This window comes from Naegleria gruberi (assembly GCF_000004985.1).
Source record: "Naegleria gruberi genomic scaffold NAEGRscaffold_46, whole genome shotgun sequence".
NCBI classification, from domain to species: Eukaryota; Heterolobosea; class Eutetramitea; order Acrasida; family Naegleriidae; genus Naegleria; species Naegleria gruberi.
In genome coordinates, this window is record NW_003163281.1 from 162,270 (window position 1) to 183,754 (window position 21,485).

At 34.1% G+C, this 21,485-nt stretch overlaps 10 protein-coding genes and 2 non-coding genes across 12 annotated transcripts; 4 read left to right on the forward strand and 8 right to left on the reverse strand.

The window, feature by feature from the left end:
* Nucleotides 1–456: 456 nt before the first annotated feature.
* On the forward strand, nucleotides 457–2,693 carry NAEGRDRAFT_80913 (nuclear pore complex p62). Its single transcript, XM_002673419.1, has one exon. It carries the CDS (start codon nucleotides 459–461, stop codon nucleotides 2,667–2,669), a length of 2,211 nt encoding a protein of 736 aa, XP_002673465.1. The 5' UTR covers nucleotides 457–458; the 3' UTR covers nucleotides 2,670–2,693.
* Nucleotides 2,694–2,932: 239 nt separating this feature from the next.
* On the forward strand, nucleotides 2,933–4,609 carry NAEGRDRAFT_58970 (glutamine amidotransferase; the record flags this gene model as incomplete). The annotated part of the gene is made up of 1 exon (XM_002673420.1): nucleotides 2,933–4,609. The coding sequence occupies one exon, from the start codon at nucleotides 2,933–2,935 to the stop codon at nucleotides 4,607–4,609; it is 1,677 nt and encodes a 558-aa protein (XP_002673466.1).
* A 59-nt stretch (nucleotides 4,610–4,668) lies between these two features.
* On the reverse strand, nucleotides 4,669–5,857 carry NAEGRDRAFT_44703 (uncharacterized protein; the record flags this gene model as incomplete). Its single annotated transcript, XM_002673494.1, has 2 exons — nucleotides 4,669–5,699; nucleotides 5,824–5,857. The coding sequence occupies 2 exons, from the start codon at nucleotides 5,855–5,857 to the stop codon at nucleotides 4,669–4,671; spliced, it is 1,065 nt and encodes a 354-aa protein (XP_002673540.1).
* A 404-nt stretch (nucleotides 5,858–6,261) lies between these two features.
* On the reverse strand, nucleotides 6,262–7,056 carry NAEGRDRAFT_71399 (uncharacterized protein; the record flags this gene model as incomplete). Its single annotated transcript, XM_002673495.1, has 1 exon — nucleotides 6,262–7,056. The coding sequence occupies one exon, from the start codon at nucleotides 7,054–7,056 to the stop codon at nucleotides 6,262–6,264; it is 795 nt and encodes a 264-aa protein (XP_002673541.1).
* A 93-nt stretch (nucleotides 7,057–7,149) lies between these two features.
* On the reverse strand, nucleotides 7,150–8,343 carry NAEGRDRAFT_80915 (cystathionine-beta-synthase). Its single transcript, XM_002673496.1, has 2 exons — nucleotides 8,241–8,343; nucleotides 7,150–8,005 (listed from the first exon to the last, which is right to left on the reverse strand). Exon 2 carries the CDS (start codon nucleotides 7,997–7,999, stop codon nucleotides 7,193–7,195), a length of 807 nt encoding a protein of 268 aa, XP_002673542.1. The 5' UTR covers nucleotides 8,000–8,005; nucleotides 8,241–8,343; the 3' UTR covers nucleotides 7,150–7,192.
* Nucleotides 8,344–11,672: 3,329 nt separating this feature from the next.
* Nucleotides 11,673–11,746, reverse strand: NAEGRDRAFT_t519. The gene has a single exon. It is a non-coding gene; the product is annotated as a tRNA-Val (tRNA).
* A 178-nt stretch (nucleotides 11,747–11,924) lies between these two features.
* NAEGRDRAFT_71401 (uncharacterized protein) lies at nucleotides 11,925–13,184 on the reverse strand (the record flags this gene model as incomplete). The annotated part of the gene is made up of 1 exon (XM_002673497.1): nucleotides 11,925–13,184. The coding sequence occupies one exon, from the start codon at nucleotides 13,182–13,184 to the stop codon at nucleotides 11,925–11,927; it is 1,260 nt and encodes a 419-aa protein (XP_002673543.1).
* An 878-nt stretch (nucleotides 13,185–14,062) lies between these two features.
* Nucleotides 14,063–15,490, reverse strand: NAEGRDRAFT_80917 (F-box-containing protein; the record flags this gene model as incomplete). Its single annotated transcript, XM_002673498.1, has 1 exon — nucleotides 14,063–15,490. One exon carries the CDS (start codon nucleotides 15,488–15,490, stop codon nucleotides 14,462–14,464), a length of 1,029 nt encoding a protein of 342 aa, XP_002673544.1. The 3' UTR covers nucleotides 14,063–14,461.
* A 325-nt stretch (nucleotides 15,491–15,815) lies between these two features.
* Nucleotides 15,816–15,887, forward strand: NAEGRDRAFT_t512. Its single transcript has one exon. It is a non-coding gene; the product is annotated as a tRNA-Met (tRNA).
* Nucleotides 15,888–16,096: 209 nt separating this feature from the next.
* Nucleotides 16,097–18,109, forward strand: NAEGRDRAFT_51559 (uncharacterized protein; the record flags this gene model as incomplete). Its single annotated transcript, XM_002673421.1, has 1 exon — nucleotides 16,097–18,109. One exon carries the CDS (start codon nucleotides 16,097–16,099, stop codon nucleotides 18,107–18,109), a length of 2,013 nt encoding a protein of 670 aa, XP_002673467.1.
* A 20-nt stretch (nucleotides 18,110–18,129) lies between these two features.
* NAEGRDRAFT_71405 (uncharacterized protein) lies at nucleotides 18,130–19,380 on the reverse strand (the record flags this gene model as incomplete). The annotated part of the gene is made up of 1 exon (XM_002673499.1): nucleotides 18,130–19,380. The coding sequence occupies one exon, from the start codon at nucleotides 19,378–19,380 to the stop codon at nucleotides 18,130–18,132; it is 1,251 nt and encodes a 416-aa protein (XP_002673545.1).
* Nucleotides 19,381–19,640: 260 nt separating this feature from the next.
* On the reverse strand, nucleotides 19,641–20,877 carry NAEGRDRAFT_71406 (uncharacterized protein; the record flags this gene model as incomplete). The annotated part of the gene is made up of 3 exons (XM_002673500.1): nucleotides 19,641–19,851; nucleotides 19,901–20,270; nucleotides 20,370–20,877. The coding sequence occupies 3 exons, from the start codon at nucleotides 20,875–20,877 to the stop codon at nucleotides 19,641–19,643; spliced, it is 1,089 nt and encodes a 362-aa protein (XP_002673546.1).
* Nucleotides 20,878–21,485: the final 608 nt, after the last annotated feature.

The following is a 21,485-nucleotide window of genomic DNA, read 5'->3' on the forward strand; positions in this document are numbered from 1 at the left end:
CCTGAAGAAATATAAAACCTATGGATATGAAGGTTTCTCGCGGGAACATTTGATGAATATTGTCTATTATGAATACTATTGGCTTGCTAGTAATTTAAATTCCTATCTGGCCAAATCCACTGCTCTGCCACATTACATTGGTGCATTGTGTGAGGATTTGGAGCGTCTCGAGTTGGAACGATGTCTTCTCAATAATACGGAAGACTCTGTTCAATTGGCACTCGTCTATCTTATCAAACTTTTTAAAACACCACCACCTCCCATCTATTTCAAGGATGATGTTTATAGGAAATACATTAACACAATTTTAGAAACAAAACCAATAGGAAGAATCATTATATCCACTTTCAATGTATTATTATTGTAGTGTTATGATTGTCATCCCATAGAATTCTCTCATCAGGACTTCATTAAAATATTTTTTCAATTTATTTTTTCCATTTGCAAAATATTAAAAAATGTTTGGAAGTTCTGGTTTTAATGCCGGTGGTGGCAATCCTCAAGGAAATGCTCCTGGAGCCTTTTCATTTGGTAATAATAACTCTGCTCCAACACAACCAGCTACTGGTGGTGGTGGTGGATTTTCTTTTGGATCATCTACAACTGGAGGTACACAACCATCAACAACTGGAGGATTCGGACAACCTTCTGCACAACCACCAACTTCTGGAGGATTTGCTTTTGGATCATCTACAACTGGAGGTACACAACCATCTACAACTGGAGGATTTGGTTTTGGTTCAACACCTTCTACCCAACCAACAACTGGAGGAACAACTGCTGGAGGAACCACAGGTGGATTTGCTTTTGGAAATAAGCCAGCTACCACTGCAACTACAACACAACCAACCACTGGAGGAATGACTTTCGGTCAACCTTCTACACAACCAACAAGTACTGGAGGAACCACAGGAGGATTTGCTTTTGGTACTCAGCCAACAACTGGAACAACTACACAACCAACAACTGGAACCACTGGTGGATTTAACTTTGGCTCTACTACACAACCTTCCACACAACCTACTATCAGCACAACAACCACTACACAACCATCTAGTGGAGGATTCAATTTTGGTTCCACAACTACTCAACCAACAACCACACAACCAACTACAGGAACAGCTACTGGGGGAACTACAGGTGGATTTAACTTTGGAAATACTACAACTGGAACAACTACACAACCTACTACAGGTACAACTACTGGATTCAAAATCGGAACTACTTCAACAACTCAACCAACTACTGGAACCACTGGAGGAACCACTGGTGGATTTAACTTTGGAAATACTACAACCCAACCATCAACTGGTACTACAACTACTAGCTCAACAACTCAACCAACTACTGGTACCACGGGAGGATCTGGTGGATTTAACTTTGGTTCTACCACAACTACTCCATCAACAGTAGCCCAACCAACTACTACAGGTACAACTGGAGGAACCACAGGAGGATTTAACTTTGGAAATCAACCAAAACCTGTCACAACACAACCATCAACAACTGGTACTACAACACAACCAACCACTACTACTACTGGTACAACAGGAGGAGGTGGAGGATTCAATTTCGGTTCTACTGCTACTACCACTACCCCATCAACCACCAACGCTCCAACTAGTACAGGAACAACAGGAGGTGCTGGAGGATTCAACTTTGGAAATAAGCCAACAACAACTCCAACTACTACAACCACTACAGGTACAACAGGAACTACCAATGCAGGCTTCTCATTTGATAATAAGAGACCATCCGATGAGGGAGGTCCAAATAAGAAGAGATCAGCTGGTTCTGACATTTCCACATCAGGAAATACTACAACTACAGGCACTACTGGAGGTGGATTCACATTAAACACTGGATCAACAACAACTCCATCCTCTACTCAACCAACAACAGGTACCACAGGAGCTGGAGGTTTCAACTTTACAGCTGGATCTGATACAAGCAAAAAGCCAACATTACCATCTTTGGATACAACAAATTCTACTACCACTGCTACTACCGGAGCTACTACAACAGCTCAACCAACCACAGCTACCACAACTCAACCAAAACCTATTACTACCACAACTCCTCAAATAGATACATCACAAACTCTTTTAGGAAATAGTACTGTCGAAGAAATAATTAACAAATGGAATACAGATCTTTCCACTGATATCAAAGATTTCCACAAAGCAGCTAACCTTGTTTCAAAGTGGGATAAGGATATTATGGAAAATGAATCTAAGCTTATTGGACTTAACGATCAAGTTAATAGAATTACAGCAGAACAAAGTGAATTGAAAGGACAATTAGACATGATAGACTCTCAACAAAATAATTTGGAAAATATCATCAAGGGATTAGAAGATTACATTGAAAAGAATCAATCAATATATGATTCTAGTAAGAGGTCACAATCAGACAGGGAGAGAGAAGAAACATACAAGACTGCCGAATCTATTAATTGCCAACTCGATGCCATGCAACAAACTTTAGATGAAATGGTCATGCAACTTAACAAGACCTTTGAACAATCTGTGGATCCACATTCTGACTTTACTCGTATTGTGCAAGTAATGAATAATCACTTGGCATGCTTACAATGGATTGAACAACAAGCATCTGGTCTTGACTCTGACATTCAAACAAGTTCGAATACTTTGAAACGACTTCAATAAACATATTATACGACAATATCATAATACTAGCTCAAATTTAAAGTCCACCATTTCTTCAAGTTCCTCGAATGGATGATTGTCTATCAGGAAATGAGGTCCCTCTTCCAAGGCATGACCTAATTAATCCATAGTAAAATAATTCAAAGATATTGTTGTAAATAACAGTTCCGAAGCCACCCACAAAGTACCCACCTCTGCAATTTCCAAAATGCAATTTAAGGAGATGCACACAGAATAGATTCTGATGGGCAAACTAGAAAAAAATGTCCCAACAACCACAACTCCCATCATCCTACGAGGATAATAACATTGCTACTTCAACTTCTAATGATAAAGTTACGAATTTAGAATTGACTCATGAAAAGATTATCATTATTGATTTCGGATCACAATATACACAACTCATTGGTCGTAAAGTTCGTGAATTGAATGTTTATTGTGAGATTTATCCATACGATAAATTCAATGAAAATACATTGAAGGTGAGTAGTGGTGGTGAGAATGCAGAACAAGATGGATGGTCATTTGTGAGAGGTGTTATTCTATCTGGATCTCATCATTCAGTTCATGATGAACATTCACCACGTGTCAATGAACAAGTTTGGAATGAAATTCATAAGAGACAAATTCCAATTCTTGGTATTTGTTTTGGTGCTCAAATGTTAGCTCACTTGTATGGAGAACAAGTTGTTTCAAGTGTTATTAGAGAATATGGACGTGCTCATATTCAATTGACCTCAAATAATGAAGATACAATTCTTAGTCAATTGAGTGGTGATTCACAAGTTTGGATGTCGCATGGTGATTCAATTCTTATTAAGGAAGAAGGTTCTCAATTGGAAATTATTGCAAAATCTGATAGTATTCCAGTTGCTGCTTTCAAAGTTAAGGGAAAGAAGATTTTTGGTGTTCAATTCCATCCAGAGGTTCATCACTCACATTGTGGAAAGTTGATTCTCTCCAATTTCTTGAAACTTGCTGGATGCTCTTGTACTTGGACTCCTTCTCATTTCATTGACGAAACTGTAAAGAATTTGAAACAAACTATTGGAGAAAGTGATCACGTTGTTATGGCATTGAGTGGAGGTGTTGACAGTAGTGTTGCTGCCGTTCTCTTACAAAAGGCTATTGGAGACAGATTACATTGTATTTTTGTAGATAATGGATTATTGAGATTGAATGAATTTGAACAAGTATTGGAAACTTATAGAGATAGTTTACATTTGAATGTTAAGGGAGTTGAAGTATCTACACTCTTCTATGATGCATTGAAGGGAGAATCTGATCCAGAAAAGAAACGTAAAATTATTGGAGCCAAATTTATTGAAGTATTCGAAAAGGAAGCTCAACAAATTTCCAATGTCAAACACTTGGGTCAAGGAACTATTTATCCAGATGTTGTCGAGTCAATTGGTGGAGCAACTATCAAGAGTCACCACAATGTTGGTGGTCTTCCAGAAAAGATGCACATGAAAGTGGTTGAGCCATTGAGATTACTTTTCAAGGATGAAGTCAGAAGAGTTGGTAAGGAATTAGGAATTCCAGATAACATCTTACTTCGTCATCCATTCCCTGGTCCTGGACTTGGTATTAGAATTTTAGGCGATATCACTGCAGAGAAGGTTGAATTATTACAAAAGGTTGATGCCATCTATGTTAATTCATTGAAGGAAGAAGGATTGTATAATCAAATCTGGCAAGCTGGTGCTATCTTGTTGCCAATTCATTCGGTTGGTGTTCAAGGGGATGGCAGAACTTATGAGAAGGTTGTTGCTTTGAGAGCTGTTACTTCTGTTGATGGTATGACTGCAGATATTTTCCATTTCCCTTGGGAATTCCTTGGAAAGGTTTCGAATAAGATCATTAATCAAGTTAAGGGTGTGAATAGAGTTGTCTATGATATTAGTACTAAACCACCTTCAACTATTGAATGGGAATAAATCTATTATCGATTCTAAACTTTTAAAACAAAGAACTCATTCATTTTGACAAGAAAAGTTTATGCCTTAACCTTAAAGTTATAAACGTCACCATCTTGAGTAATATATTCTTTTCCTTCCTGTCTAATCAGATTCTTTCTCTTGGCCTTGGCATCGTCACAATCGCAATCCAAATAATCCTTCCAATTAATGGTTTCTGCCTTGATGAATCCCTTTTCAAAATCACTGTGAATTACACCTGCTGATTCTTGAGCAGTACTTCCTTTAGTAACAGTCCAAGCTCTTGTTTCTTGCACACCAACAGTGTAATAAGTAATGAGATCCAACAATTCATAAGATGATGTGATAATTCTCTCGAGACCAGTTTGTTTCAACCCATATTCATTCAAAAGTTCAGCTCTTGATTCTGGTTCACATTGAGCAACTTCAGATTCCAATTGAGCACAGACAATAACTGGTTCAACAGTATTTCCTCTCTTCTTAATATGTTCTATAAGTGCTTGTGTATGTGTGTTTCCTCCATCAATAATTGTCTGTTCATCCACATTACAAATATATAAAATTTTCTTGGTTGTTAAAAAGTTAAATTGTTTCAAAATGGCTATTTCAGCAGCTGTCCATTTAACTGTATAAAGTGAATTTTCCTCAATCAATGTTTCATGACACTTTTTCAATAAATCCATCTTATCCTTTGATGCTTGAATTTCCTTTCTCTTCATATTTCTTTCAACAACATCCAAATCACTGAGCATTAATTCTGATTCAATAATTTGAACATCTCTCACTGGATCAACACTATTTTCGACGTGTGTAATATTCACATCTTCGAAACATCTCACCATTTGTGCAATACAGTTCACTCCTCTAATGTGACTCAAAAATTTGTTACCCAATCCCTTTCCTTCAGCTGCTCCTTTAATTAAACCTGCAATATCAATCACTTCAATGTAAGTTGGAACAATTTTCTTGGTTTTTGCCCTTTCAGCAAGTAATTCCAATCTTTCATCTGGAACTGTACAGACACCAACGTTTGGTTCAATAGTACAGAATGGGAAATTGGCTGCTTCTGCCTTTGTTGATTCAGTCAGTGCTGTTATTTAATTCGTATATAAAAAGTTTCAAATAAATTTCATCAATTTCAATTATTTCACACAAGAATTTCAACAATTTTTATCATAATTGTTAGAGAAATTCAGAAGATTAAAACAACATACCATTAAAAAGTGTAGATTTACCAACATTTGGCATTCCGACAATTCCAACACTTCTCTTTGCACTACTTCTAGTCGAATGTGATTGAACGGAAGAATTCAACATGACGAATTGTTGATTAAATTTAGAAGCAAATGTTGAATTGGCAAAAATTGATGCCGGTGTTGATGAACATTGTGTATTTCGGGTAATGACGGAATGAACACCCAATAAACGTTGTTGGAAAACGTTGGTGGTGGAAAAGCGAGAAAGTTTTTGCATTTTTTTTTAAATTTTTTGATTGAATTGCAAAATTTGAAAATATTTTGAAAATTTAATTATTAATATTTAATAATATGCATGTTGGCCATATATCAAATGACAGTGGCAGTTCCAATAAATAAGATACATGGATCTATAATTCAGACGATGTCAATAAATTAAATTCAAAACTATTTCAGCTATTCTACATGTTGTACAATGTCAATCAAGTGACGTAAATCATGACAAATGAAATCTGGCTCATATTTCTCAACACATTCAGTATGCTTATCATCCCAATCAGTTTCTTGAGTATAGAGACAACTGAGAGCTCCTGCCTTCTTAGCACAAACAATATCATGAAATGAATCACCAATCATTATCATATTCTCAATGGGAACATTCAATTCTTCTGCAATTCGAGTAAGACATTGAGGATTTGGCTTGTAAGGTAAATATTCTCTTCCATGTAATATTGTGTAAAAATCCGAATAATTACTTCCCAATTTTTCAATAAATAATTGCAAGGTACTTTGTGAATTTCTTGTAACAATTGCAAAATGTTTCAGTGGTGATTTTTCATCCAATTGTAACTTTTTCAATTCATCCAAAGTTTCAAATAGGTATGGTTGAAATTCCAATTTGTCATTGGCCTCCGATTCTACCCTATGAATAATATCAAATAATCTCTTCTTTTCCTCTTCATCATTCAAACTATGAATATGATCCAACACATCGATAGGAGCACTGATACCAGTCAAGAGTCTCATCTTGGCAAAATCAATAACAGGTACAGTTAAAGTGCCATCCATATCAAAAGTAGCCACTCGGATCAATGGCTTTTTAATCGATTGTTCATGAACAAAATAGTAGGGTTTTTCATCTGTTGAGTGAGAGGTTGAATTAACAAAAATCTTCTTGTAGAGTTGATTAAAGTGATTGTGGTGATGTTTTCTGAGAACGGAGAGGTGGGAAGGACATGTCTTGTGAATCATTTTTTTGATTATTTTCAATCTATTTTCAATGATTCTTTTACACAACCATGTTGAGATGATTGTTAATTGGCACCAAGTTTACAATAATTGTTTGGCAGGAGAAATAATAAATTTATTGTTGTACAAAATCTAGAGCTTAATTTTCATTAGCCATGACATAGGCAATAATGTCTCGGAGAGAAATAACTTTAACTGGATGGAGTTGCTTGTCACAAACATACATTCTGTGAATTCTGTTGGCAGCCAATCTTCCAATAACAAATCCTAGTTCAGTTTCTTCAGAGCATGAAATGGCTGGATGACTTTCATTATATGATTGTTCTCGAATATGTTGGACAAAGGTGTGAACTCCTTGATGGAGAGAATGATAAAGATTAGATGGATTAATAGCCTTAATGTCTCTTGCTGATAAGTTTCCAATCAAAATTCCTGTAGCATCAACAACAGCCAAACCACTGACCTTCATTTGTTGCATCTTTTTGAAACAATCAATAGTTCTATTGTGTTTTTCAAGAGTAATAACTGGAGAGACACCTAAATCAGCAGCACCAACTTTTTGATGAGCAATGTCACCCATTTGTTTTTGATGAAGAGCAAGGAAATTGACAATTTGTGCTTGAGTCAAAATACTGACCATCTTTCCGTGGCTATCAATAACTGGACAACGGTGTGACTTTTCCTTGACCAACAAGGTACAAGCATCATAGAGTGATTTATCATCTCTAATTGGAGTGAATGGATTGTGAGCAAAGTCAGTAATACCTCCTATTTGTTGATCTTGGAATTTAGAAGCAGTCTTCAATCTAGAGAAAATGTCATTACCTTGTCTTGTTTCAGCTTCTCCAAAAAGTTCAACCAAATAAGCCAAAATATCGAGAATATCAACCAAACCGATACATTCCTTTCCCTTCATGACTGGAGCAGAAACAATACCAGAAGACATTAATTTCTAATTTTTCAAAGAGTTTGAATATTATCCGTTTTTTTGATATTAATTAAACAAATGATGAAGAGAGTGATAATAGAGCGTTGAAGATGTGCAATATTAATTCGAACAATTGTTGTTGCCAATATTAACGTTAAGATTAATTATTGTATTGTGTTGTTAATAATAAAAATCAATGTTTTTCCATCATCGTAGAAAATAAAATTCAAGTCATCACGGATCTTCCTATAATACCTACCTCCAAAACATCATGTAATTTATCTTCGTATTGGAAAGTAATCAATTCTGTTGGCTTGGCGACTTCCTTGACCAATGTTTTTCTGAGCAAGCTAAATAATTCCTTCATTTTTTTTTAAAATCTTTAAAATATCGGTTAATAGGTAGATGCGACCCTTAAATGGACTATTTAAAAATATAAAAATGATATTATTTAAATTCACAACGTTGACTTTTTGAGTTTTGTGTTGAAAGGATGGTGCATGAATATAATATATTCATATTTTTCATTACACAGCCAATCTGATTGTGAAATACACGAAAGAGTTGTTTCTGTTTTGTGAGTAGACAAGAAACATGTTCCAGTTTTTAAAGATTTGATTCAATAGAAGAAATATCTTTCAGAGAGATCCTTTGTACAATAGAGACTTTTTTATTGAAAACTACTAAACAATTTCTAATCTGATATTATTATACAATTGTGGTTTTGTGTTCTTGATATTAGGAGTGCTGTGGATTTACAATTCTGCAAATGCTATAAAGTGAGGGGAATAATTATCAGCCCTCTTGTGACTCTACTATTCTCAATAATAATTGAAATGAAAAAGTGCAAGAGGGCTCTCTGAGTCTATAATCATAATAGCTGAAGTATTCATTGCAGTAGGTTTCTTTTTTTTAATTGAACAAGAGACAATCATCACATTCAAGCCAGCTCTCTTTCTATTTATATTTTAGGAAATGCCTCTTTCAAATTTTGAAACAAACTCTTGTCTATTTGTATTTTTGGTAAATGTAACTTTCATATTTTGAAGCTGCTATCTAAATTTTTAATTTTCATGATCATGAGAGTTATATAATCAATAAATATTTATTGATCTTAATTGATTCGAGGATGAATCTGTACTGTTGCTTTTTACTGGCCCTAGTTCAGAAATCAGATGCAACAAGGGTTGAAGTGATTGATATTTCACAATTTAAGATAGTGAATGGCTACGGCCATATCACGATGAATGCACCTCATCCCGTCCGATTTGAGAAGTTAAGCATCGTCGAGCCACATCAGTACTGAGGTTGGAGACAACTTGGGAACCTGTGGTGCTGTAGTCTTTTTCATTTTACCTTATGGATTATTTAATTATTTAGATATTGATCTGTATTAGGTTATAAATTCTACATTTGAAAAAAAGCAACATTCAATCCATGAAATCGTCCTTATAAACAGCCTTATGAAAGCCTTAGTGACAATTTCACTCTTGAGCTTTCGGTTTGTTTCAAGGTGGTTCTTATGTGAAATAACTTTTTCAAAATCCAACATAATGTTTCTATTATTTAACAGAGCGAGAAATCATACCAGATGAATCCTCACAGGAAAAAATTGAGAAGGAGGGCAACAACCACTTTGATTATTGACCAAATTCCATTGGCTAATCATCCTCTGAGTGCAAGGAGGAGAGTTTCCAGATTCACATTTCAGTCTGCATGATCTCTGAAATGTCCTTCAAGGTAAGTATGAAGAAAGCAAAGAGTGTAAATTGGAACAAATCTTTTAAACCTTTCAATATGTTTGGTTTTTGAAAACTGAATTATGGTCGTTGTTTGTTGTTTTATGATTTGAGTTCTTTGATATTGTTGAACATGAAGCAAACACAGAATTGACATAATTACATTGAAAATTAAGTATGATGAGAATTTAACTAGAAGATAATAAAGAATGGGTCAAAAAATTATTGAATATTTACATTTTCAGTTTATTTACAATGATTGCCTAGGTTTACAAAATTTTGAGTTTTATGGAGACTACCACTTTTTGAATTGTTTGTTTCTCATTTCTAAGGTGTTATGTGATTGAGATTTGAAAGTTTTGCTTGTTTCACTTCCAATAGAATTCAATGTTTTGTAATCAATTAAATTTCTTCTTCTTGTTCCACCAACAATATTATCCAGAGAAATTTCGGAATTAAATTGTGAAGTATTATTGGAGGAATTATACATATTTCTTCTTGTTGAGACCATTTTCTAATTGTTATTTTGTTATTTTCTTTTGTTGTTGATTTTCATTAAATTTCCTTTCATCAAAATATTAATAGAAAAATTCAAATTCTTGTGATGAGTGGAAAATCCACCAAAAATTGGAATCACAAAATTAGTGGAAATCATCATGGAAATAAATAGATAATTGATCGGATGATGAAATTTCCACAACAAAACAAAATAACAAAATAACAAAAACTAAGAGCAAAATGCCAGCTAGAAATACCTCATCAAATACTTCTTCATCTTCCGAAGGTAGAATTCCAACAAAAACAGAATGGACAAGATCTAAACCAATTGATTTATCTAAAAGATTACCATTATTTGATATTGATACTTCAAATATTATAAGTGGAACAAGACATCGTAATAATATTGATTATCATCATGCAAATTTAAATGGTAAACAAATTTCAGTGAAAAGATCTTCGAAAAATTCAATTGAAAAGAGAGCTAAACAACAATCGAACACCACTAATAAGAAGATTACCAAATCGAAAAAGATGTAAATTACAACTTGTAATAAATTCAGTAAATTGTAAATAAAATGTTTGAAATATAGATGAAGTTTCAATTTAGAATTGATCAGAATATGAGAAACCAAAATTTGCATCAAGCAATTTAACATGACAAATGTTCAATAAGTATGAGGTTGATCAACCTTTACACTTTCTCCAACAAACCTGAACAAACAAGATTCGTCCAAGAACTCTTGAATTCGCTGTTCATGCAGTCAAAGACTGTAGCGGGATTGTCGCCATATTCCTGGCAGGCTTCCCGTCCATTGCAACCAATAGAATATCATGTTTTTCCCATCTCTCAATATTTACAAATTCTTCAATGCTTGAACATACTGGACAACTAGAAACCGACCTATTGCCCACTCACCCAAGAAAATCGTGATTTGAAAGGTTCCTTCATTTTTATTTAATAAGTGAAATGGCCTAATTGACTAAACTTGAAATTAATCAGAATTTTCTTTGTGATCATGGTGAACTGAATTGAAACAACTGACTCATCTCTGCATTTCTAATAATAATATTAGCGAAACTGGTGCAAAATATGTTGCTGAATTGAAATAAGTAATTCATTCTTGTTGAACTGAACAAGTTGACCAATCTCAGTATTTGCAACAATAACATTAGTTCCAAGGGAGGTAAATTTATTAATGAGATGAGTCAATTATTTTGATATTAGTAGAAATGGTGTTGAATTTCTCAATTTTAATGAACTAGAACAATTGGAGCACCTTAACATTTCTTGGAATTATATTGGTGATGAAGGCATTTGCTATAAGCAAAATGAAACATTTACTTTTTCTCGGTGTAAGGGTACCTCTATTCTCTTTCGAATGGAATGTATTATTATAGTAAAATTCCAAACAACCTTGAAAATCTAGTAAATTTGGTAAATGTAAAATGGATACAGCGAGCGGGGCTTGAACCCGCGACCTTAAGCGTGTTAGGCTTACGATCTAACCAACTGATCTATCGCTGCTTACACTCAGTACAATAATTACCTTAATGAAATACGAGTTACAAATGTGGCAAGAAACAAGCTTAGTTGTAAATGTTGTTAGTAGCCTCTCCAGTTTTACAATCAAATACTAAACAGAGGATGATTCAACACGAAAATCTCAAAATATATTTATTAGTACTTGAAGCAAACCGTTTTTTTAACAGATCAATAAATTAAGCAAGACGAGCAAAGCAAGTAAAGCAACAGAAACTACATATCTATCAGATTCACTTCTTACATTATATGAAGTATCAGTTGCAATATCACTATTGTCATATCTCAATATCATTTCATTATATCTTGATTTTCCAAGGTTAAGTTTGAGTGTACATTGAACACTACTTGATCCCAAAGCGAGAATTGGTTGTTCACACAACACAGTTCCACTACTGCTGTAGAATGACAACTTTTTAATATCAATACCAGGTGTCACTTCATATTGTCCATTGAAAAGTGTGAATGAAATCTTGAACGGAGTATTCTCTGAGATATCTTTTTGTACGGTGATAGTGCCTCTCTCAATAGTAAATGTGGAAAGTGAAAAACTTGGGAGTGGAATATTAGGAACGTCTTGATCAGCACTCGTTAATGCTGAGAATTTAATAGAATATGGTTTACCAGAACTCATTGTTGGAGTGAATTTGAGAATGGTAGATCCTCCAACAATATCATGATAAGTTTGGTAATCTCCAAAAGTGCCACCTTCAAAACTGATTTCACCCTTTTGCAAAGTGTCCAATTCGTTGAACTGATCTAACAATCTGACTTCAAAACTAATCTCCTGACCATAGAAGAAATATGGTACGTGCTTCATGGCTAGATTAGTTGGAAAGGCACCAATTGCAAATTTGGTAAATTTTGGCCTCACACAAGACATTTGAATGTTGAATCTCAATGAAGTACTGGCACGTGTTTGAGCAATCAAATATGCCTTGCCTGGAACTTTTGATGGAAATCGAACACCTTCGGTAGGATTCGATGTACAGGTAAGAAAATTTGAATTGTAGGACTTCAAGCCATTGAAAGAAAATCCTTGGTTGGCCATGGCCTTATTCTTGTTTTCTTCATCAACGAGATAGTAGACGAATCCAGTTGTTTGTGAGGTGGATTGAATATTGACTAAACTAATGGAAGGTACTTGATTGGAAATGGAGCAACTTTCCATTGACGAAAGGACAACCCAACCATCGGCAGCCTTTGGACAAGCTTGTCCATTGCAGCCACAAGCAGGGCATGTACACTGTTGAACATCTCTTTCTTGAGAAATTGTTGGTGAGAAAAAAGTTTCATTAGAAACCTGATGAAAGGAAGTTTTTTCAAGTAAATTTGTTGGTACTTGGAAGGAAATTTCAAACTCGTTTGCAGCAATAATTTGTGCAACTAGCAGCAAAAGAAACGCAAATGTCAACAACTTCATTTTTTTTAACAAGCACCAATCGTCTAGTTTTTACAAAGGGCAATGAATCTCATCAATCTGTCAATTGTTAGGAAAGACGTCAATTACTATTACTGGGACAAATAAAGCTTAATAGAAATACCTTACTATTTTTGTTTTTTTGAAAAGCACCGAACAGGCAAGTACGTGACTGCTTTGATGTAAAAAAACAAATGGCAAGTAAGTTGAATAACAAATTTAGTGCAACTATTTGATGGCCATCAGTTGTTTAATTGGTGAGCAACTGACAGGTTGAATTGGTCCTCCAAAAAGTCAAATTATCGATGAAATGTGAATCTCATAAGTTGTTAAACAACCAAAAAAAATTAAACAACTTGCCATAATGTTCTTGCACTAGCTAATAATATACAAGAGAGAGGCAACTCCTTCAACTTTGATGGTAGTTAACGTAATTCGATGATAAACAATGCATGTGCTTCTAGAAATATTTAGTCCACATGCTACAATGGTTATTTTGTCATTGAAATTACTTGTATCAGTCTTGAAGTTCAACAGTTCTCCTTATTCCTTTTTTTTAAATATATTGATATGCAAAGATTTTGGAACTTGGAATTTAAAGTTAACATTTGCACTAATTAAATTAAATTTAACAAAGAAAAAACAAAACTAAACTTAAACAATGGGAAACACTAATCGTTGGAAAATGGAAGAACCACAGCACCTGGCACCTGTTGTCACAAATGTTCAACGAAAAAGGGAATTAGGTGGAGTGATCAACTTGTCAGAATTCAAGGAATTGCCAATGGAAATTCAGCTACATACACTTACCTTTCTTCCAATGCAAAGTTTGACTGATTTATTACTGGTATCCAAATTTATGAATGAACAATTATTGAAATATGATGAAATTTATCGAGTTTTTTATTCTGATTTCAGAAAACGTGCGGTGCAAGAAAAACTTGATTGGAATACAAGGAGTTATTATCCTTTTAATCACAATTACATACATTATTATCCTCCTATTATACCTGTTTCTCTGCCAACAACAATTATACCAACAACTAGTGTGATTGAAGAACAATTTGACAGAGATCTACCTCTAAAACTGGAAACTCTTGTAGAGAGTCATCTTTTAGAGAGTGCCTATCAACAATTGAGTTATGTTGCCAACACACATATTCAAAACAGGATGAATCAAAAAGTGATGATAGAAGAAATGAGTAATATGACCCAATCTGCATAATAAATAGTCATTCTATCTTATTATTTAAAAATTTAAAAGAACAGAGTAATGAAAATTACCAATATCTACTTCTTGTCTCCTGTGTGGGCAATACCTTCCTCAACACAAATAATGAATATAGGAAAGGGAATTCCAATTTTTCAATAGAATCAAACTTGCTACTGAGCTCGAAATATTGAACTCTGCAATCAATCAAATCTATTCCTCCGTACAAGTAGAATTCTGGTATTATTTCTTCCAAATATTGAGTTATCATACTGTTGGTCACCTTTTTTTCCTTGTCACTCTTCATACCTACCAATCCAAGAAATCGATTCTTATCCAATAGATATTCGTATAAATTCTTTTCTGCTTTCACCTTTTCAAAATAACTTATCATTTGTTTACAAATGTTAAATGATTCAATTGAGGAAACATCAAAACAATAGAACAAAATGTTACACTGTTGCATTTGTCCTACGTTATATGGCACAAATCGATTTATGCCAGGAATCTTAATTAATTCAAGGTTATAATGTTCCGAGTAATCAAATCTAGTGGTCAGATAGTTAATTTGATTACTGAATCTTTTTATCCAAGTTGACTTTCCACAAGATCCGTATCCAGCAATTCCAATTTTAGGTTGTTTTTGTTCTCCCACTACCAACTGTCCACTTTTAATGGCTCCTCTGATTCTAGGAACAAGATTGTCATGAAAATGAACTAGGGCACTATGTACATTCAATCTCATTGGTTTCAGTAGGCAATTTGGTTGTTTCCCTCTATTTTCTAACTGATCCTTCCACAAGAGTGGTTGAAATATCCAGTATTTAGCAAAATTCTTACTCACTCTCATCAATTTGATAATATCTGAATTTGGCAAATATCTCATCACATTAATGACCAATTCATACGGTAGCATTCTCTCCATCAATGATTGATTATTTTCATTAAATACATTAGGATCATTTCTATCTAAATATTCACTCTCTTGATCCATTAATTCCAACTCTTCATAATCAATTTCGATCGGAATGATCTTCTCCAAATTTAAATCATCAAGAATGATTCTATTACTGGAAAGAGTTGTGTGTTGTTGACCCATTTTTTTAGTGTTGGTTGAGAGATTTGTTATTATTAGAAGAAGAATTTATATTCTTCTGTTGTGTGGATTAAAATGGTGAGAAGGTTAATTTGAGAGATTCTAATCTTGTTCCATTTTTTTTAATATTTAATTTTATTAAATATTATTTATAAGATTAAAAATGGAAGGATAAACCAAAATGTCTTCATAAGTCTCTTAAAAATACAAGATTCAAGAGGTTTTAGTGGGATTAATGTATTTTATGAATTTTAAAGTGGAAGATAGATTAATGTGTCGGGGTCTTGGCGCAGTCGGTATTATTAATAGATTTTAGGGTAGGTAACGCTCTCAATCTACCTCAACGTCGGTAGCGCGTAGGTCTCATAATCCTAAGGTCGTGAGTTCGATCCTCACAGACCCCAACTTTTGCCCTTTCTTTTGCTTATTTTGCATCCTATCGAACGATCATCACCATAGTTTGATCACCAATATCTTTACAAGCAAAGGGAGCAATTTCTAGCTGGTTTGTTTTGCTTGTGGTTAACGTTGATATTACAGTTGAGTAACAAACATAAAATAAAAATGCTCAACAATGTTCATCATGTCGATCATCAAATATTGAACGAAATGGATGACTACTTTTCAAGAAGGAACAAACTCTTTGATCAATTCAAAGAAAAACGAAGAAGAGAATTGGGAAATAAAATCGGGAAGGAAATTACCATCACAATAGATAAAGATGTAGTGAAGGGGAAAGCCTTTGAAACGAGCCCATACAAAATAGCATCCGATCTTTCCAATGATCAATCTATGGATCATCTTATTGCCAAGATTAATGGTAAATTATGGGACATGAATAGAGAGTTGGAAGGAGATGGTCGATTGGAATTTTGTTCTGATTGGAATGATTTGGAGGTGAGGAGAGTTTTCAAGCGTAGTTCTGCATTTGTGTTGGGAGCAGCTGTGGAACAAGTATTCAAATGTTTGGTCAGTGGTGGAGCTGTACTTGAGGATGATTATGGCAAGGGAGGTTTCTTTTATGAGAATTTTATGGATGAAGTAGTTAGAAATAGCTCTATAAATGATCATTCGAAAATCAAGAAAGAAATAGAGAAGATCATTGAAGAAAAACACCCATTCGAAAGATTAATTGTGAGGAAATATGAAGCTCTTGAATTATTTGCAGGAAACAAATTCAAAATTGAGCTCTTGAATGAAAAGTTTAAAGATGACGATTTCCTTTGCGTTTATCGTTGTGGATGCTTCATAGATACCTCTGTCGGCCCACATTTGTTGCACACTGGACAAATAGCATCTTTTGAAATTATATCAAATACTCGATTTCTATCTGATACAAAGAGGGAAATTTTACGGTTTTATGGAATTTCGTTTCCAACTGTTCAATTAAAGGAAGAATGGAAAATAATGACCCAAAAACTCAAACTTTGTGACCACAAAAAGGTTGGAAAGGATCAAGAGCTGTGGTTCTTTCATCCACATGCCCCTGGAATGGTTTCACTCCTTCCTCACGGCAAGAGAATATGCAATTCTGTTCAATCTCAATTACGAGAAGCTTATTGGAGGTATGGATTTGCAGAGGTTCAAAGCCCCATTGTTTTGAATAAGGATCTGTGGTATTATCAATCAGGTAGTAGGAATCAGTGGTGGCAACAATACAATTTCGCTCTGGAAATTGATAAGGAGTACTATATACTCAAACCATACAACAAACCTATTCACTGTATTATGTATCGGAACAAATCCAGATCTTATAGAGATCTACCAATTAGATATGTAGAATTTGGCTCAGTATTTCCGGATAACATCAAACCTTTTAGGCTGAATGGCAGGTTGAGAAGTTTCCAAAAAGATGAGTCAACCATTTTTTGCCAGTCAGACCAAACCAAAAAGGAAGTATTGAATTGTCTTCAAATGATGGGAAGTGTATATAACAAATTTGGATTTGAATTCAAGATTGTATTTTCCACAAAACCTGTTAGTTTTTATGGTGACAATCTGGAATGGATCAAGTTGGAAGGTATATTGGAAACTGCCCTAAAATCATTGGGTCATGAATGGGAAAGAGACGAAGGAGGGGCTCCTTCTCTCGGTCCAAGAATTGAGTTTTATGTTTCAGATAATTTGAAGAGGTTTATTTACCTTTGTGGAATAATTCAAATGGACTTAATGACACCACGTTTTTTCAATTTGACTTATACCAGTTCAGACAATTCTGCAGAATCAAAACCCATCTGCATCAGCAGTACCATCTTGAATAACACTGAAACTTTCATGGCTTTATCTGCTGAACGTTATGGTGGAAAGTGGCCTTTTTGGCTTTCTCCTAGACAAGCTATCATCATTCCAATTTGTGAAAAGTGTAGTGAATATGCTAACAATGTTAAAGATAGAATTCATCAGGCTGGATACTATGTGGACGTGGATATGAGCTTTCATACGATAGAAAAAAAGATTAGGAATGCTCATTTAGCTCAGTATAATTATATTTTAATAATTGGCGTCAGTGAGATGGAAACTGATTGCGTGAATGTAAGAATAAGAGATGGCGAACAAGAAGGAGTTAAATCTATTCAAGAATTATTGGAAGAATTCGAAGTTAAAATTAGGGAATTTAAATAACTCTCACAGAAAGCTATTACTTATTGAAAAGAATGAAAATCTTGATAACATGCACTAGATTCAAGAATTTCTACTTGGTTAATCACTTGATCAATTGCTCCCTTGAGTGGTTGTGACTTTTCCACGAAAAGGGCAAAGTTTTTAACTGACTGATTACTGTCATTCCTATAATATTCAATCCATGCCCTTAATTTACCATTCAAAATTCCCAAATGATCAAAAGACGTAAATGGTCTTCCCCAGAATTGACAAACAATTTCATCAACGTTGAATGGTATCAAGTACTCTTCTGGAAGTTTCTTTGATTTTCTTAAATACTCAACCAAAAAGTCATTCAAAAGTTTGATGATAATTTTGTAACAAGTTGCCATATTACCATCAACAATCTTCCACCAATTTTCTGACTGATCTAATATGGAATCACTTGGTCGAATGGCCATTTCCAATGCTTGTTTCAACTCCTTACTCGATTCGAGCTCACTAAAAGCACTTCCAAACCATTTCGAATAAGGATAATATTTTCTTTCCAATAAGAAACACAAACACATCATTTCCCTAACTATTTTCCCAACCAGAACAAAACATCCAAGTCTATCTCCCACAACTCCACATCTTCCAACAAATGGAGCTTCCTGTGAAATTTTGGAAAGTTGTATCATTATTTGATAAATCCAAACAATATCTGGATAGTAATTTCCAATTAACTCTCTAATAGGTTTCAGAATTCCACAATCATGATAGATTCTTCCAGCTTGTCCAATCGCCAATAATTTTTGCTGAGGAATTGACAACCAATACGTGTAATCCCCATTCAAAATTTCTATCAACCATTTCGAATAACTAGTTCCATCATTATTCGTTCGTTTGAGAAGATAATTTGAAAAGTAATCTTCAATAGTTGTAATCTGAATCAGTAAATCTCCCAAATTATCATCAGATGAAGTTCTTGAATTGGGATCTTCTTGATATCTCATCCGACATGGAATTCCTTCAAAAATTGAAGGAACCTTCTCATCTAATTCCATCTTGATTTTATCTGAAAATTCTTCATACTCATCGGTAAGGAATAAAATAACTCTCGGAGCAAAATCATGATCTCTGCTCATCTCTGTATCAAATCCCAACACTTCACTACCATAACCAATTAAGGCAGCTGAATGATTTTCATTGAAATTGCCAAAATCACTCTTGTAGAGAATATTAGTAACGATTTGATGATAAAATCTCTCGCATAAATCCAAACCTTTCATGGAGCGAACGTTTTCAGACATTTTTTTAAATTGCATTTTACAATGAAACAGTTTTCAATTCTAGATTTTAACTTGATATCACATTGTGATGAGACAAATTTCAAAGATCAAATTCAATATTAAATAACCCATGCATAAGATCGAAACCTGGCTTTGCTAGACATTTTTTTAGAAATGGTACAAAATGCATGTGTTTATTTCAATTCCAACTTAATGTTGTTAGAATAACTGTTTATGAAGATCGATAGATCTGTCAAATGTTTGGAGTTTTGAACTGTTCTTTAATAAACAGCTTCTCCAGCATAAACTTGATTCTCAATTCCACCCTCTCCTTGAGCAATTTTGAAATATCCAGACATTCCCCAATTTGGACCCCATGAATTGGCAGCTAACCAATAATTAGAACCTCCCTCAACTCCAAATCCAATTAAGGCAACAGCATGTCCACCAAGAACTGTGTTTTCAATGTGTTTATAGACACCAGACTTGTAACTATAGAAAAACAAAATTAGAATATTTGAAAAACTATAATTCAACTCACCCTGTAAGATCCCTGTAGACTGTGAAACCAGCTTGTACGCTGCCATATGTCATGATTGCAGTCTTGATATTATTGATACCTGAAATATAAACAGTATTTTTGGCCTTATACTTGCTCATGGACATGGAAGCAATCTTGCATTGAGTTGGACAAGTTCCAGAGGAGAAGGTTCCTCTTCCACTAGCATATGGAATACAACTGTCAAGTGGTGTTCCAGTATTTTCCAAAAATGTCCAAGAATATTTCAAATAACCTCCTTGACAGGCCTTATTCATTGTATCGCATTGAACTTGATATTCTGGTGAGAGGACAACATTGGTTTGACCATTGGTGGCAATGCACAATCTATGAGCCAATACATAATTTGCAGCTATTAGTTTTAAAAATTACCAAAAAGGAAATTTAAAATGTTGAAATTATAAAAAGTAGAGAAATTAATAAATGAAATTGTAAAACTTAAAAAACTTACAGAAAGCCCAACAAGCACCACATGTTTGTTGATCTCTAATTGCTGGAACGCATCCTTTCCATTGAGTTCTTGCATCGAAATTCATTGGAATATCAATTCTTGTTTCAATATTTGCCATTCTTGGAGTGTCTTCATCAGAGCTCATCAATGAAAGACCAAATAGATTATCTCTAAGTTGTGAAATGGTCATATTATCAAATCTAGAGTATTCAGTTGCCTTCCATCCATGAGTATGATTGGAATTAATTCTATCAATCAAAGATTTGTCATTGACAGGAGTGTTGGCATGAGTGTGATTAGCAATTGGATGAGTTGGATGAACAGGATGAGTGCTATTGTGCTTTGGTGGCATTGGTTTCTTATTGTTTCCTTTGGAAAGTTCAATTGGAGTGACCATTGTCAACATGAAGGTGAATAATACGAAACAGACAATGCAACTGAGAACAAGGAATGTATTAGAAGACTTTCTTCTAGTAGTAGCAAATGATTTGTTTGAATTGTTATTCATTTTGTTTTTTGTTATTGATTCAAACATTCACACTTTGCATTCCACTATTTATTCGAAACCTAAAAGACCGCAAGAGATAATGAAAATAATAATGAAAATACCCCTCATTACCCAAGAGCAGGTATTATTGTTCCTAATGGGAATGGTTTTCTCTTAAACTTGTTGTTGGAAACTCTTCAAGTTGCGAAGAGATAATGTTTCGTCCCAAATTGTTCATCAGATAACATTCCAATAAAGAAAACCATTTTCCAAATGACAAGATTCAGATAACAAATCATTACAAATCAACAATATTCAATATAATGTTGTTAAAAAACAACTTACAATGCATCTGTGTTATCCACATTTTTTGAAAATGCAAAAAATCGAATACCAAAAAGCTTCATTTCTAGAAGAGGAAAGTGACAAATTTGTATTGTGGATTTGTTGTCCAATAGCATCCAATTTTTTTTTTATTAATTGAGAATAGCCGATTGAGTATCTTATCTAATGAAATTGTAAGGGAAAATCAATGAAGGAGAATATGCACCAACTTGATTCAATCTCTTTAATTTAATCTTGATTTTATCTAAATTGCAAACTCTCAATGATATTTTCAAATTGTTCCA

What these genes read in the sequence shown, in the direction of transcription:
- NAEGRDRAFT_80913 (XM_002673419.1), top strand. Translation starts at nt 459, where the DNA reads ATGTTTGGAAGTTCTGGTTTTAATGCCGGTGGTGGCAATCCTCAAGGA.
- NAEGRDRAFT_80915 (XM_002673496.1), bottom strand. Translation starts at nt 7,999, where the DNA reads ATGTCTTCTGGTATTGTTTCTGCTCCAGTCATGAAGGGAAAGGAATGT.